The 18,134-nt window shown below is 25.6% G+C and overlaps 3 protein-coding genes across 4 annotated transcripts; 1 reads left to right on the top strand and 2 right to left on the bottom strand.

Moving 5' to 3' along the window:
- Positions 1-4,059: 4,059 nt before the first annotated feature.
- On the bottom strand, positions 4,060-6,338 carry LOC113548920 (mitochondrial ubiquitin ligase activator of NFKB 1). 2 transcript variants are annotated; one of them, XM_026950022.1, is made up of 4 exons: positions 6,210-6,338; positions 4,634-4,750; positions 4,377-4,499; positions 4,060-4,307 (listed from the first exon to the last, which is right to left on the bottom strand). In XM_026950022.1, the coding sequence occupies exons 2-4, from the start codon at positions 4,725-4,727 to the stop codon at positions 4,120-4,122; spliced, it is 405 nt and encodes a 134-aa protein (XP_026805823.1). In that variant the 5' UTR covers positions 4,728-4,750; positions 6,210-6,338; the 3' UTR covers positions 4,060-4,119. The 2 variants fall into 2 exon arrangements, with proteins under 2 accessions (XP_026805823.1, XP_026805822.1); XM_026950021.1 differs by having other exon boundaries at positions 4,065-4,307; positions 6,109-6,332.
- A 118-nt stretch (positions 6,339-6,456) lies between these two features.
- LOC113548744 (syntaxin-17) lies at positions 6,457-9,909 on the top strand. The gene is made up of 5 exons (XM_026949785.1): positions 6,457-6,937; positions 7,005-7,200; positions 7,270-7,496; positions 8,662-8,878; positions 9,633-9,909. The coding sequence occupies exons 1-5, from the start codon at positions 6,803-6,805 to the stop codon at positions 9,737-9,739; spliced, it is 882 nt and encodes a 293-aa protein (XP_026805586.1). The 5' UTR covers positions 6,457-6,802; the 3' UTR covers positions 9,740-9,909.
- A 1,717-nt stretch (positions 9,910-11,626) lies between these two features.
- On the bottom strand, positions 11,627-15,771 carry LOC113552632 (circadian locomoter output cycles protein kaput-like). The gene is made up of 14 exons (XM_026955483.1): positions 15,467-15,771; positions 15,143-15,187; positions 14,916-15,064; positions 14,761-14,852; positions 14,609-14,698; positions 14,399-14,504; positions 14,151-14,325; positions 13,950-14,081; positions 13,774-13,880; positions 13,401-13,720; positions 12,597-12,749; positions 12,235-12,378; positions 12,021-12,167; positions 11,627-11,963 (listed from the first exon to the last, which is right to left on the bottom strand). Exons 1-14 carry the CDS (start codon positions 15,505-15,507, stop codon positions 11,832-11,834), a joined length of 1,833 nt encoding a protein of 610 aa, XP_026811284.1. The 5' UTR covers positions 15,508-15,771; the 3' UTR covers positions 11,627-11,831.
- Positions 15,772-18,134: the final 2,363 nt, after the last annotated feature.

The following is an 18,134-nucleotide window of genomic DNA, read 5'->3' as shown; positions in this document are numbered from 1 at the left end:
TATATATTTTTCTTTTCGCTATTAAAACATTTTAGCGGCACGCAAATCTACTAGATAATATTCTTACATTTAAATTTTATAATAGGTAAATTCACTGTATTATTGAGCATAAAGGAGTTAAACGGGCTCTTCAAAAAGTACAATTTGCTATGTTATGTATTTGTAAGACAATACTTTCATTCATGTGTGTATAACATCTTAAACTATGGGTGATATCTTAATAGTGTATGCACAAGTTTTATTGGTTAAAGCCGTTTATTTAACTAATTTGTTTTTATAATATTTATTAGATGCTTCAATGTTTTCCAGTCTGATGGTAATACCTCATGGATTATGAACTCACTGAATATTTTTATGAAATAAAGACCTATTGAGTATGAGCATCGATTAATGTGTGCAGTTACCAGGAAGACAATATATTATTAATTATTATACTTATTTATTCTACTTTTTGATTTTGAAACTATTTTGCCTATCAGAGAGTTATGTTATTAATATGTAGATAACATTTGATACGTATTATAGTCGTGATCTGGCTGGTGTCCTTTGAGGCTTAGTGAAACGGTAAAAGACCAAGGGATTAAGAAAGTTCAAAAAATAGGGACTTAATGATCTTAATAATTTTAATGGTCTGATTATTTACAATTTTTTTTTTTTTGAGGAACGTTTGGTAGTTTCAAAATGTGGGTACCAGTTTAATAAGGTTTTTAATCTTTATTTCAATATTTTTTTTGGATACCCATAGTACCTACCTATTAAATAAAACTCCACGTACTAATCGTACAATTTACATTATATTAATATTAAAATTAATTTAAGAACTTATGTTAAAAATTAAATACATTTTATAGTTTAGGATTGATTTCTACAAGAGTATACAATTTTTATAATGAACTAAATATTGAATTATTGATTATAGTAGTTTTTTATTATTATAATAATTGTAGATATTCAGTGTTTCGTTCTGATATAAATATATCATTCATTTTTGTTCAATATATTGTTAATAACATTTGATATGTAAATAAACATTTTTACTGGATTTGCCTGATTTGGGTATGATATTAGTATATATACTGTATTGTATACAGTAGAACCTCGATTATCCGTGCTCACTCTTCCGAAAATTCAAAAATATATAAGGACTGTAGATGTATAACATTATTGTATATATTTCTAATTATAATTAAATACAAAATTTCATTATTATAAAATTTTACCTATGTATTTCTAATTATAATTAAATAAAAAAATTACATCATTATAAAAGTCTTGATTAACCGTGATTTTAATTTATCCGTGTGACCCCCCTCCCCACCATTACCCCTGATAATCGAGGTTCCACTGTAAATAAAATTGTTTATAGTTTATTATGTTTGTATAATTCCACGTGTATATTTACATGTTTAATATATATTAATTTATATATCTTATTGAATGATTTCAGTGGCGTATTTACGGAGCGGTAGTTACCCTGGATCCCCCTAGAACCTATAAAAATAAAAAAACTAAAAATTCTTACATATTAGCAAACCCCGATTTATGTAGGCACGCGTGGGCAATGCAGTTTTTTCCCGCGAACAAAATATTTATATAAAATATAGCTTAAAATTAGCCAACGGACGCGGTCGAACACTCAAAAACCTGCCGCCGTGCGTAAGGTGTAACTAAAATTTTCCTTGTATTGTATATATTACCAATTAGTATTCATTAAGGACCATGTTTACTTACGTAATATTTATTTTCTGTACAGAAATTAGCGAGTGATATGGACGACTATTGTCATAATGCCATATTTCTACAATTTTAACATTTCATTATTTTTACGTATTAACACGAAGTTGACAACATATTAAACTGCTATCGAAATAATATTTATTTTAAACGTGTACTGAGAATAAATTATTAATATTCAACTACGAGCTACGAGGCATATTTTAATATTCGTATAACCTATATTATATACTAAACTTTTAAATACAAAATCATATTATTTATTAATATTTGTGTCGGTTCATAAATGTCTCTGAAAGAAAATGCATAGGTATTGCATAGAATCGTTTTGCAAATCGTCAAATGCAATGATTTTTTTTTTTAACTAACCTTTTGTATAAAATGAGTTATTATAGAATATTTATTTTTAAATAAATTGTTTTCTGATTTGTGATATTAAAAAACATATTTGACAAAACCTAACATTTAATAATTATTTAATAAATACTTCCAAATTTATTTTTTTTATAGTTGTATACTTGTATCTATTTATTGTTTGAAATTGAAATAAATATGTCTTCAAATAAAAAAATAAAACAAAGTTCATTGAAATCATTTATCATTGCACCAGTTGTGTGTCCGCCAGATCAGACAGTCAAATCTCCAACATTATAAATTCTTGAACCACATACAACAACAAAAAACGTTCTTTATCGCCCAATATTGATAAATTTAATATATTTTTTGTCGGATTTATTAAATCCCCCCCCAGGAAAAAATTGAAAATATGCCACTGAATAATTTTACCAGGAATTATTTATCTCAATTTTTATTTAGAGAAACAAAATTTAAAAGAAAAAACCAAAAAAATAATAATAATAATATCAAAAATAAACGTATAAAATTGATACAATTAAGATTTAGACCAATCTAAAAAATAAAATTAAAATTAATGATGTTTTTTATTATAATGATATTAATGAAAGAAAAACTATTTCTATTGATATCTTATCTATATCTTAAATTTTACCAAATAGATTTGCATAATGAAGCATAATGGCGGCTGATGTTTGGCACTGCATCTAGTCATAACTTTTTGGTATGTATTTTTTCAAAAACTCAAAGAAATAATAATAAAAATTTATGAAACCATTTTAATGACATTTCCAGTTTAAAAAGTTGGCTCGTGAGACTTTTGGCACACTGACACTCTTATACTTTTATTGATTGGTACCTACATACAAAATAAAAAAAACCTTAGTTGATCAACATTGTAAAACATTGAAATTGAAAAATAAAACAAACACATTTGTTGATCTGTTAAAAATCAAATCTAGTACCACGTTATAGTCTTAACTAAAATACAAATTGTCACAGTTTTGCAACTAAGTATTTATTGATGGAAGCCCAAGAATATTTTATGTAGCTTAGTAATAATTTTTATATCTACCTAATCAGTATTTAATGTTAGATACTGTAAACTCCATTTGAGCACGTTGGTAATTAAATAGTAATAATAATATGTTTAATTTAAAATGAAACCATTTGGACTAGGGTACTAATAGTTTTAATTTCTCTCCTCCTCTCAGGGGTACTGTTGATATCATCGGTAGTTGTGGCATTTAATTATTGGTGTGCTTTACCTATTATAATTTTTAATGTTATGCTTATGATAGTACATAAAAATGTTAATTTGTAATTTTAATGATTTTCTTATAAGGATTTGTGATGATCACGTTTGCCTAGTTGCTCTTCATCCAATGCACATTTACTACACATTATGGCTTAATACATTCAAACTTAAAACACCCACTGTGTACACCCTCATATAGATAACTAGTATCCTAGGTCCCTAGATGTCTTACAACACTTGCCATAGTGATTTATACAATGTCAAAAGATGTCGTGATTCTCAGTATTTAGCCTAAACCCCTAATTGTTAAAAATATTTAGCTAGATACCAAAAAAAAACTAAAGATCACTCAATTATTTTAAATCCATAGTTATATTATACAAAAGTTGCATAGGCATTTTGTTCTTCAGTCAGTTAATTTACTCTACTTATCTATATCTCAAATATTGATAATATAATATATTTAAAAAAATTTAAAACTATTGTTTTTATTTAATTCATCAATTTCATTATATATACAAACACATTAATATTATAAAGTCAATTGCAATAATACATTTTTACTTCACTTATTATTTAATATTATTTTTTTTGTTTTTTAAAAGTACTTATCAAATGTTAAAATTATACATAAAAAACATATTCAGTATATTACATTTGTTAAATAAATACAACAATTATTATTTAAAAAATTAAGTTCATTTAAAAATTAAAACAATTAAACAGTTTTGCTTTTAATTATAACCTAACAATTTTAATTGATTTGAAACTCCTTATGAAGGATACACACAAATAACGTTCTTAATAATTTTTCTACAAATTGGACAAGTAGAAACTTTCTTTTTTTTTGCTTTTTCAAAACATTCAATACAAAAACACATGTGTGAACATGGTAATAATACAATTGAAGGCTTAAATGGTTCAAGACATATTGAGCATTTTGATGGTTCACATGGCTCATCTATTAATAAAAAATATAGTGTTTATAATAATAAAAAAAAAATAAATATATTTAAATATAATGTTGTACTTTTAGATTTATTGACTTTAACGTTTGGACTGTGATAAGGTACAAATTCATCTGGAGATACCTGATAATTTATTGGTTCTTCTGTATTAAACATCGAACAAACTACTGTCCCAATAACTGCTCCTAAAAAACATAATATTGAAACATTACATAACTCAAATATTATATCCATGTACATTGTACTTATTAATTACTCTATAAATTTTTTTACAAAAATAAAATAAATAAATCTATTATGTAAAATTAAGAAATCTTACCAAACATAGAACCAAGTCTTCCTCCAGCCATAAAACCCAGAAACGTTAATCCTCCAACAATAAGGGATGTTTTTACAATAGAATTGGGTGGCATTTTAATATGAGATTAAACCAATACTGCAATGAAAAATCATATGAGATTATTTAACAGTAAATTACAAATGTTCTATTAAAAATATTTAGAAAAATGTAATTTGCTAAAAAAACTTTCACTATTATCATCTAAATCTTAAAAGAGTAACAAAAAAATATTAAAAAAAATGTCATGCCGATGTTATTTTATACCTGATAAATAATATTATGTTAACTTAAAAGATTCAAATCCGCAGTCAATATATCTACACAAATATTTTTCCACTTCTTTTTTATGAAAAATTTATTATTTGCAAATATACTGATCATATATTATATATTTACTTTGATTATTTATGAATAAACAAATGTATAAAAGTCAATAGTTAATATTAATCATTTATGTGTTAATTTTACATTTAAATTCTAATGATAGCTCTTACCAAGTAGCTAATAAGTGAGACTTTTTAAATGTAAGAATATGTAAGAATAAGAAGTTTGATCTTGAAATACAATACTAACATAAATGTAATAAATTTTGTTCTCAGATTCTTGAAATTTGGGTATAAATCTAGTTTACCAATCTCGTTTTTCAAAATGTGTGTTTTAAGGCACAGAATTTGAATGTGTTTAAAAAATTGTAGCCCATTTTTATTACAAAAGTTATACCAAAAAAACGGGAAAACAACTGATTATTTTAAATATTGTGGTATCCTTGATTTTTGATTGATTTTTTTAGTTGAAAAAGTGTGTTTTTGTACGCTGGTTTTTGAAGTAAAACAATTTATTTGTTTACAAGTAATCGCATTGAGCAAATAGTCCATACAGTTTAGAGGTGCGCACTCAAAATGCATTTGATTTTACCCAGTGACATATTTTAGATGGTTTTGCATAGCAAATAAGAGAGATATTTTCATTTGAACAGTCCAAATGAGCGAATGGGCCATACACTAGAATTGTTCCGAAATTTGTTATACCACGAGTCCACAAGCTTATTGAACTATATTGTCATACCAATATTTTATATTTTTTTCAGCACCATTTAACATTTTTAATAAAATTATATTTATTTAAATTGAACCAAAACCACGTAGTGGCTCTCAGTCCATCAAAAAAATTGTCTTACATAACATAACTTTTCCTTAAAAATATCAAATACCGCACATTGGTCCATAGCACAGATATATCTAAATAAGTATATCTTAATTCGTGGTCAATAAGAAAGTAGTTGATTAATGAGTAATAAGTTAAAGTATAGGTATTGTATTATTTATTGTGTAGTAAGTTTCAATCAATTTTCGACGATCGCACTTAATAATGTTACGTATAAGAATATGAAATTATATTTTAACTAAATCATTAGGAACTATGTAATAGTTCGTTTGTTATGGTGTATACATTACCGGTATAACTATTGTCAACGTGAGAAAATTGGCTGTAACTCCTAAAGTAATAAGTCAAGTAATACTACTAACTAATGAATAAATAACAATTAATATTTTACTTATATTGTTAATTGTTATCGAGAGCGTGAAAAGAGTTTGCAGACTTGAATAAGTAACTAACTAAGGTGACCAATAATTGGCAATTACACAGAATTACAGAAGGAAGAATTTACCATGTTAAATAAAATAATAAATAATTCGTAAACAAAACAAGTGATAATAATATTTTGATAAACATAAAAACATATTGTTGTTATCATTTCTTAACTCTTTGTGTAATTTCCAGTTATTTAATATCATCATAGAACACAATTTACCTAGTCCTAGACGGTAGATCCTATAGTATTACAATTTACAGTAGACGCACTAGTCACTATTGTTTGAGACACTACACAGTTATTAGTCGCATTCAGTCGATTTCTCAATCACGTGAACACTAATACTGTTCACATTGTAACATTTATTATTTATTAGTTGATATTAAATTTACCCACAACTTGCTGCTACACAGTATTTTAGTCGATGCTTGCGGTTCAGCGACATCTTTTACAAATTGTACGGTCGAATGTTCATACTTTGAATTGTACATCACATGAATACAATCGTAACTTAAATAATTAATACAATCGGGCTGTGATTCTGGAGAATAATCATGGCCGAAAGTTCGAGCCTGTGGACTACCAAACAAAGGATTCGTCATTTAGATCTACCAATCAAAAATTTTGTCGAGAACGCAATTCCTTACCAAGTGGAGACATTGAAAACCTTAAAATCTAATCTTGCCAAGGTTAGTGTATTGTCTACAGGTTATACCTATGATTTTATTGTTCTGTTATGTAATTTTTTGCATACAGCAAAGACGTTTAGAAAACCGTAGCAGTATGCGTCAATTACAAATGAAAGCTTCACAATCCATCAAACGCTCTACAGCATTGCTTAGAGAAATGGATACCTTAAGAAATCAAGTTGCTGATGTTGATCTACAAACTTTTGATAACTTAATGAATCCAAGCAGGCAATTGATATTGGAAGCAATTGATATGTTTAAAAGTAATTTTTTTAAATATTTTTTTAGACATTAACTACGGTGAATATTTTTTTTTTTTTTGGTTTGAATAGATGAAGATTTATATGAATACAAATCTAATGCTGTGCTAGAAGATATGTATAAAGACAATACTGAACAATTAGAAGCAGAAAATCAAAAACGTATGTTATTAATATCTATTGAAGAAGAAAAACAAAAACAGGAAAAAATGTTGGCGATTGAATCCGATGTTAAAAATGTAGAGAAAGACATACAAGGCATTCAAGATTTATTTCGTGATCTCAGTAAATTAGTAAATGTATGTATTAGAATTAAGCTTCCTTTTCATTTATCAATTCTAGTAACTAAACTATAAAAAATATTATTTATTTATGCATAGATTTATTATTAATATATTTTCTCTCTATAGTTCTTTCTTTCATAATTATTACATAACTTTCAACTATCTAATCATAACAATTTATCAAAAATAACACATCTGTTAAGATTCTTTAGGAAAATTAATGTAAAAATAAATAATATATATAAATTATAATAGGTATAAACATAATATAAGAAAAAATTAAGTTACAGCCTTCAAATAAAATGTTTTTCTCATATTACAAAATATATCCATGAAAATCTCATAAAAATATGCAAGGAATAATATTACATGTCACTATTAATTAACAGTAATAATTGAAGATAAATTACTTTGATTTGATTTTGATTTTTTATTGGGGCATGTTTACTACTTATTAAAAGATCGTAGAAATCAAGCTATTTTATTTAAATATTACAGATTTTGAAAAAAGTTTGGAATGGATTGGTTTTACAATGTTTTTTTTTCTTTGCACCCTTTTTCAGGAAGCCAAAACATTTCAAAATTATATTGTACGTCTATTAGATAATAATTGAGTCTAGTTGCTACTTTGGTCTTTGAAGAGACAATTTTTTATTTAATAGTTAATTTTCTTAAATGTAAAGAAAATAAACTTTGAAAAATGTTGAAGAAATTTCAGCAAGCATGGGTTTCTTCATGATCATTTTTCCATGATGTTTTATAATATTAATTATTGCTTTCAAATTTATAATAAAACATCACTATTGTTGAGGTGAGTGAAATGTAAAAAATGCCAACATTCATTTTTGTATCTTGTCAGTCTATGTATTACTTTTTTTCCTGCTAGAAATCTTATAAGTAAATATGTCCCTAAAGTAAGAAGTAAAATTTACATTTAAAAACTTGCAAAAATTAATTTGTTCTTACATATTTTGTATACTATTTTACATGAGCTTTTTTCAATTTATATTAAATAATCTCTAATTTCATTTTTGTAAATACTAAAAAGTACATTTTTGTGTTTTGTAATTAATCGTTTAATTTGTCTTAACTATTATTTTTATATTAATATATGAAAATTGTCCAATGATCAATTAGTTTATTTTTGTTGTATTTTTGTTGTTTTTTGTTTAAATTTTAGGATCAAAAAGAAGATGTTGAAAAGGTTGAAGCTCATACTGAGACAACTCAAGAAAATGTAATTCAAGCTGAACAGTCATTACGTAAAGCAGCAAAATTGAAGAAAATGTCTTATCCACTTATTGGAGCTGTGGTTGGGTCTTGTGTTGGAGGTCCATTAGGATGTTTAGCTGGTGCTAAAGTTGGAGTATTTGCCACTGTTACCTGTTTTGTATTAGGTAATATTCATGCTTCTGCAATAAATTCTGCAATCTTTTTACAAAAATAATTATAGTTGTTAATATCAAACTTAAAAAACATGATCCGGTGAAATGAAGATAGAAGTCTTATCATATTGAGGAAATAATTTTGTTTTTAAATTATTGATGTGTTCTATATATCATTCATTCTTTAATTTCATAATTTTTATTAGAAAATCTGCTATTTTAGTGGTTCACCCTATATTTATTACTTAACAATTTATTAATTGTAATATATTGTTTTAATAAATTAATATTATATTGAATTATGATAATATTTAATATTTAAGAATAAAATTTATTCTTAAATAAATTTTAAATTATTTATTCTTGTATTTAATACAAGTATATATACTTAATTTATAGTTTATATACCAGATGAATTCTTTCAAGAATATATTTGATAATAATATTATTTTTTACTCTGATATCTACATACTTATAAAAGTAGAAAATACATTGGTTGTTGGCAGCTACAACGATAATTATTTTATATGGTTCCTCAATAAGTCAATAAGTCTATTTTTATAATTAAATTTTTATTTTTTTTTGTTTTATAATATCCTAGAGATACTCTGAATAATATTAAATTAACAATTTATATTGTCATTCAAAAGAGTAAAAACTTTAAAATTTTGTAAAAAGAAATATTCTCCAATACATAAAAGTTCTAAAATAATGAATATTTTACATTAAATTTATTACCAAAAGCTATTTTAATTTAATTTTACAGGATTTACTGGTGGAAAAGTACTCAAGGATAAATCTAATGCTGTGGAAGAAACAGATAACACAACCAATATTTTAATTAATCAAACAGTAAAATCGCATACCGAATAAGTGATTTTAATGAGATTATAATGACAAATTGAGATTGAAATGAGTAGAAATGGACAATAGTTTACTGACATTATCCAGTTTATATATTTTAATTACTTTATATTTTTATAAGTCTATGTATGTTATATATATTTTTTTAATTATATTTGTCTAAAGATAATTAAATAAAAATTAAAATAACGCACTGTTGATAAATAATTATAGGTAAAAGGTAAAACACATTATTTATTCTCTTTATATTAAATTGAATATATTTATTGTTTCTAATTTTGATTGATACATATAATTGAATAGAAACAACACATAAATATAAATACAATTTGAACTCAATTGGTCAGATAAATACTATAAAAAAAAATTAATATTAAATTGTAAGTATGAAATAAACAGAATATTAAAAATTATCTACTAACTAAAATACACAAATTAGGTACCACAAAAATAAATAATTAATGTCATATTGTAAATCACTACATATATTATATATACAATAAAAATCACATAATTAAATTTTTTATTAATCCAGTCAAAAGTATATTGTAAAAAAGTAATTACTCGTATAAAAGTATATGTATAGTCGTATAGACCCAAATTATAGGACAATTTGATACCATGATCAATTAGTTAATATAATATAAAAAATAATGTCCTTTGAATTATTATAAAATTATTTATTGCATTTACAGTTTTGATAAATACAGTGCATTGTATTTAATGATTGTATGTGTAATCATTATAAAAACAAATAAGAACTGTTTACTTATATTCACATATAATTGTATATAGTTAACAACAAAAAAATCCAGCTCCTTCAAGTGATTTTTACTGTATACACCAATATATGTTACACTCAAATCAATAAAAACACAAATCAAGTAAATATATACTATACTATTCTACACATTTTAAATAAAAAGTCTCTGGTTATTTTATGTTTAAGTCAAAATGTGTATGTATTTTAAATAGCACATTATTGTAATTTCACTAATACAAACTAAAAAGTCTTATGAAATATTAAATATAAATAAACGCATTGTTATTCATGAAAATAACTACAAAATAATAAAAAAAATTATCACTTTACGAGTATTCAATAGCACCCAATGTTAATCATAAAAAAGTAATGTACACTTATGACTAACAGTGTTTAATTGACAGATACATATTTTTAAAACTTTAGAGTCAAAATAGTTAAGTCTTTGTGCATGTAATAATAACTATAGGTACAAGAACAAAGGAACCACAACAGAACCTACAAAGAGGAACATCTTTTTTCAAATAACACAAGTATAGCTTACTAAATAATTGAAAAACTTTAATATAAATATATATACAAAAAATATGGCTGGTTTTATTTAATTAAAAATGTTTGTATGAAGAAACTAGTTCAAACAATTTTATGATATTTACAATTAAATAGTTAGTAGCTAGGTTAAGTCTTCTAAATTTTCTAAATATAATAATTATTTAGATCAAAAATTATAATTATATAATTAAATAGTTTTAATAGTATAAATTAATATAAAGGATTACTTAATTATTAGTTTTCTTGTTGATAAAATAAATATCTGAATTTTTTACTAAATGGATAAAAAAATTATATTTTCTATTATTGAAAATATTACATTTTTTAAGGTTCTTATTTTAATTTTGTTTTTCTAAAAATAAATGTTAGTTGTTGTAACATACTGGGATATTCTTAATTTTATATTTCAAAACTATTAAGAGATCACAGTAATTCAGAATTCACAACATTTTTCTTAATATATAATTAGAAATATCAAATATAAACCGAGGCTATATTTTTTTCCTTTACCTCATTCAGTATATAATTTACAAATAATGTAAAAAATAATTAAAAACTAAAACATAAATGACTATTTAATTTTTAAGAATAAATTATTAAAATCCTTTATACAATTTTTTTTAAATACATACTTGGTAATTTGTAGTAAATAGTGAGTGATAACTCACTTCATTATTTATATACTATTATACTAAAAAATCATTGAGCGTTGGATATATATAATAACAACGAAACATTAAGAAATATACATGAGAAATTAAGCTACCTTTAAAATAGTTATTGTTTTCAAGGAGAACTTTGTTCAAAAAGAACATCATTAGACTGATTATTATAGCTATAATCCAATTGTCCTCCTCCTTCATTGACCATGTTCTGTGTTATATTTGATGAATAGGAATGTTGCATAACTTGTTCATTCTTTAAAAATAAAATAAATAAGTAAAATAAATAATTAATAAGTAAAAGTAATTTTACTCGTTCATGTAATAATAAAACATCAGAAGAAATTAATGGAGGCGTTTCAAACAGTTCTCCACTGGCATCGGAACAAATTATTTGATCGGTAGAGGTCTCTTGTTGAGTTGTTTGCTCAGAAGGCTGCGAGGATGTTTGTAAAGAATCCTAAACATGGTTTTTTAATGTTAGAACAACTTTAAATTGAAACAAACAATAAACCTATGTTACATACATCCACAAATGTTGGCAAAATTCCACATCGGGCCATTAATAATTGTTTAGTTATTTTCTTTAGTTCCTCCTGTTGTTTGACTATAGTTTTTTGCAATTGCTCTTGTTTCCGTTGTAACTGATTTTGAATGAGATTTTCCTGTGACTACATTTATTTTTGCATTTACATTAATGTGTTAATAAGAACAAAATATAAATGTAAATTAAATTATCAGTTTTGGTTTTAATTTTTCATAATTTAAAAATTACAGTTGTTATGACATTTTAATTTGAATGCTATTTTACAACTTATTAGTGTTATAAATTTATAAATATGAAATAACATAGTATTAAACATATATTATTTAAAGCAACTATACTTACTGGGGAAACTGAGCCAGCAGGTAATTTTACTGAAGATTGGGCATTTTCTAAATAATTGTTTAATGTTTCAGAAATATCTTGTTTGTTTTCTATCAATGTCAACGACTCACCTTCACAATTAGAATTTTGAATATCTTCAATTGATCTAATTTTCTAAACATTTAGTACATATATATCAACATTAATTATATATTTATTCAGTAAAAACATATTTTATTTAATTTTTGAAAATAAAAAATTTATTTTAAAATTTTTAACTACATTAGGTTGATGTTTTAAAAAATAAAATATTTTAATTGAAGTTGTCGAGACATAATTATGCCTTAAGAGGATGTCAGAGCACTATTTATTTTCCCTTTGAATCACCCGTAACATGGCAAATTTGTGTTCAGTTGAAACAAACCTTGTGTTATTAGTTTTGGTATAAGAGTGAATTGACCAATTAAACAACTTAAAATTAAGAACATTATGTGTGTTTTAACCATTTTTTTTTACGATACTTAAATTTGTATGTAAAATGTTATAATATAAAAATATTCTTATCTTGCTACAAAATTGAGAGGAAATTGACGAGGTGGCAGATTGAATAATGGTTTAAATATATAAATATATCATTGAAGTTTTTAAGTAATATATCAATAGTTAATATTTTGATTGGTTATTTAAAATATTATGAATTCTAAATTGTAAGCTAATCAACTAGAACAGTCCAGTAGATGACTAAGATTATCATAACCCTAAGCAGTCTACCCTGGCTATTATTATTTACTAAATTATCAAGTTGATACTATTTAATTAACAAACCATTTTTGGCGAGTCTGTACTTTGTTGTTCATAATATCTCTTTGGGTATGAATCATAATCACTATTTGATGATTGATGTTCAATTTCATTTAAAGGAACGTGCCATAATCTTTTTTTACTATTCTTTCTTCCATCATTAGTCTCACTTTCTTTTTTAATAATATTAAAATAATTTATGACTTGATGATGACAAACAATGAATTCAGGTTTTGAGTTCCATTGGTGGTAACTGATATAATATCTTGATTGTAACCATATCCATTGTTGGCCTTTGGTTAAAAACCGATAGTAACAAGATGTTCCTTCGCCTTTCAACATAACTAAAAAATAAATAGTTAATGTTTACTAAAAACATTTATAGTTGTTTACTTACGAGCTTGGTGTGATAATATTACATCTTCTAGGTCATCAATATGGTAATATTCATAACCTGATGTCCCTAGTACTTCAAATGGCATATAGCCAATAATTGATGGACCTCTGAAATTAATACAAAAATACACAAAGTTAAAAATTAAAAGAAATTGTATCAGAATAAATATTTTTTACCTATGATCGAGGAATAAAAATTTCCATTCTAAACTGTGTCTGGAGGTGAATTCACTTTTTATATCCTCCATAACTGGTAATTCTTTTAATAACTGTGGAGTCATAATTCGTCCAATACCAACAAATACTAGGCTAAACATTAAAAATAAATTTTGTTTTTTTGAACTTCATAATTTATATTTCAAAAAATGTATGACTTACTTTAGGTCATCTTCTTCACTGCTAAATGGAGATGAAATCCTAAAATTGTTACCATGATATATTTCACTACTTGGTTGAAAGTAACCGAAAAATTGCACCAATTCAAATTGACTTTTTTCCTCTTTATCTTTAAATGGATCATGTCTTTTACAATGGCAAGAAAATACAATTTGATCTACAGAAAAATAAATAGCATGTATTCATATTAATATTTGCAATACTGATACTTATATTTTATAAATTATTACCATTATCATAATTCTTAGAAAGTCTGGATTCTACAATTCGATCTTGTAACATTGAGTGATCAGCTTCATGAATTATTTTGAATATTGATAAATTTTCCATGGTTTTCTAAAACAAATATAATTTTATGAAAACCACAAAGATATTATAAAGGTACCATTATATACATAATAGGTATAACAATAACGATTAAAGGCAATTAAAAATAGTACCGGAAGATAACCAAGAAGAGCAGTGACAGTTTCTGAAGCATGGAGAATTTTTCCTAATGATGTAAATACTATAATGAATTCATCCAGTGCCTAAATAATTATGAAATTACAAAATGTAGCTTAGACAAAAAAATTTTAAAAATTGATTTTACTTCTAAAATTATATGTGTAAATTCTTCATTCAATAGGAATTCTGGTTTCCAATCATTATCTATTTCGTGTACTCTTGAATTCAATAATATATCTAAAAACGATTGAGAAGTGCAATTTATTATATCTTACAACAGAACAAATAAACACAACAAACCTTTCTGTTTATTTAAATAATTTATAGTTGTTCTCAAAACAGTAGACTTATCCATTTTTCTATTGGTTGTGGACAACATGCGATTTAATTCGTTGATTAAGTTGTTAAATTGATCCCTGCGTTTCTTCTCACTTAGGTTTCTTGACTTTCTAATGATTATTGTTTTCATAACATATCAACGATTAGTAGTAGATACACAACGGTCACAAAACATTGGCAATACCTACCTTTTAGTATCGTCTCTATCGGTCAGTTCGTCGTCATACTTGTCACTGTTGAAACAAGAAAAAAAAATATCCAAGTCACAATCAACGACAAACTACACCTGCCCAATGAGTATAAAATACAACGATGTTTACACATTATACACCAGTCGATCAACTGATGTACAATTGGTCGATTAACCCCCCATAACATTTACATTAGATGGAAAAACAATTAGATATAATATGCGTGTGTTTGGTATGTTTCACACAAGGTTCCCAACCCATCAAAATCTCCACATACGCGTCGTGTGTGTTGCTCGTAAGCACATTTACAGATCGACTTACTCGGATTTCTTAGTGGAGGCGCTACTCAAGTAGTTTGACATAGTGACGTGCGGTCCAGGTACGTATATTACGGGCTTTTTGCTTTTTACCTTCAGGCGCCACAGTACACAAAGTTTACATTTTTACATGCAGCACGGTGTATAATCGGGCCCATTGGTAAGTGCACAAAATAAACAATATTGGGCAGAGTGAACGAGACTAGTTTTCGGAAAACGGCACTATTATGTATGCTCGATGCTGGCGCCTGTCGGCCTGGCGCATGACAAGAGAGCGTTGTAGACTGTAGTTACTGGCTAATCAAACTGTATATATATTGATATAAAATGATATGAAAAAGTTTTGATTTTTAATGCACCGCGAACGGCAGTCGAACCATTTGCTATAATGTAAAAACATTTAAAACAATTATACTCAGGTCCATACTCCACAAGGTAATCGATAATAATAATAAATAATACAAACAACTTTAGACATAATAATGCAATAAAATGTATTATTATAATATAATATGACTACAATCTAGATATGTACACACATGACCAAAACGGTGCACACAGATAAATAAATTATAAAGGTAAACATGAACATTTATAGATATATTATATATATATATATTAATCCGTGGAAATGATACATAACACTGCTATAGAGCCGCTACCCTTACGGACGGTGAGCGATGTTTGTCTAATGCAATTGCTTAGTCCGAGAAATTTGTGTTGAGCTTAAAAATTAAAATTTGTGTGGATGAATGTATAGTACTATAGTCAATTAACATAGTATTTTTTTATTTTAAATTGTTTGTTGGCCTATGTCCTATAATTAAAATTCTAGATTACTATGTACAGTTTTAGATTATATATTATGTTGTAGGAGGTATAGTGGGTGGGTCATTGTTTAAATACTTTGCTTTTAGGGTTTGAAATATGCTCGTCACGCCCCTGCTTACGGATAGACATCGATGAGGACTCGATTGAATTTTAGGGGAGGGGACTACAATCTTTTACATCAAATTTGTTAAATAATAACATAAATTAATAATATTAATCTTAGTTATATGGAGGGCTAAGCCACGCAGATACCAGCTCGCCCAACCCTCCCCCGCCGCTTAATCGCGACCAATGAAAGTATGGTGAATACTGGGTGTAGAAGTATTATAATTAGTCTGAAGCCTCGTTATTGTCAGGGCTGTTGCGACTGTTGAGTCATTGAGTCTTAAAGCCTCCAGCAATCATTTCTGCCCCTTAAGTTCCAAACGGCTGCTTACTACCTTAGACATGGCTAAACTATTAAATATTAGGTAATTTTAAAATTCAAAGACATCTTTTTCGTTTAATAATTAATTTATAAAAAATAATTTGAAATCTAGGAACTTATATCTCCAACAATAACAAATACTCAATATTTAATACATGTCGTAAACTCGTCACTATTTACAACTATTATTATTACTTAATACTTAAAAGTATGAATTTTGTTTGATTTAACTGATTTATGATATCTCCTCACTTCCTCAGTAGCCGATTTGTGATTTTAATATTTATATGATTATTATTTTATAAAGGACAGAGATGGTAAATTTGTTTAACTTGACGTGCATAAAATTGCATAATTTTTGTTTTTTTGTTTCTTGCGTGTCGATGCCATTAAATTATAAAAATATTTTAAAAGTACCTATATATATATATAAGAAAAATGTAAAAAAAATGTTTCGCCGATTTATTCTCTTTGATTATTTGTATTGTCAGTTTTACTTTATTATTAAACTTTTATAAATTATAATAATGTAAATAATGTAATTTAATATTTATTTTTATTATTATTATTGTTATTATTATTAGCTTACCGAATGTTTTTTTAGAATTTGCTAAGTAAAAAAGGTAACATATTGTTTAATTTAAAATCATGATGATTACATAAGAATTGTATTAAACTAGGTATGCCAGTAACAGGAATTTTAATATTATAATTAAAAAGGAAAACGTTCCTGCCTAATAATAATAATGATAAATGCAACATCCAAATTATTTATTTACCATTTTTACCATTAACGTAACACAAAGCTGTTGTTTGTCGAGTAGTTAGATTATTTAAAAATAAACTAAGAAGTCTAGGTCTCAAACCGAAATCTACACATTTTTTTCTACTTATAAACCATGGGTAATGGGAATTTCCCGAGTGTGTCTGGAAATGATTTTAATTTAATGTTTCGAGTGCATTCTTATTAATTTAATTACCCAAACTCTAGAGCACCATGAGCCAAGAGGATGTCAACTGGCTTAGATAGAAGTACACCCCAAAAATATTTGGTTATTATTTTTTATTTAATTATTTTAGCCTAAAAAAAAAAAAAAAATTATAATAATATTTAAAATGTACCCGGTCGGGTGGTACTGCTGAGTGCCTGCCCATAAATGTTAAACTCCTGTCACTAACCATTATAAGATATCAAATTTGCTTTTTGTATTAATTTTTGTATAGATTGTAAATTATTTTAAATAGACGAAAAAAAAAATATTTTAGCCTACAACAGTTTTTTAAATATTGTAGTGTGAGTGTACTAATATTTTATAATGTTTATAATTTAATATAATTTATTTATTTTTGGTTGATATTTTACTGCTATAATTTTCTCATTGCCTGATCTAATTTTGTTAGATATACTTATATT

This window comes from Rhopalosiphum maidis, chromosome 1 (assembly GCF_003676215.2).
Source record: "Rhopalosiphum maidis isolate BTI-1 chromosome 1, ASM367621v3, whole genome shotgun sequence".
Classification (NCBI taxonomy): domain Eukaryota; kingdom Metazoa; phylum Arthropoda; class Insecta; order Hemiptera; family Aphididae; genus Rhopalosiphum; species Rhopalosiphum maidis.
The sequence above is the reverse complement of the archived record's forward strand: the minus strand, read 5'-3'. Positions and strand labels throughout refer to the sequence as shown.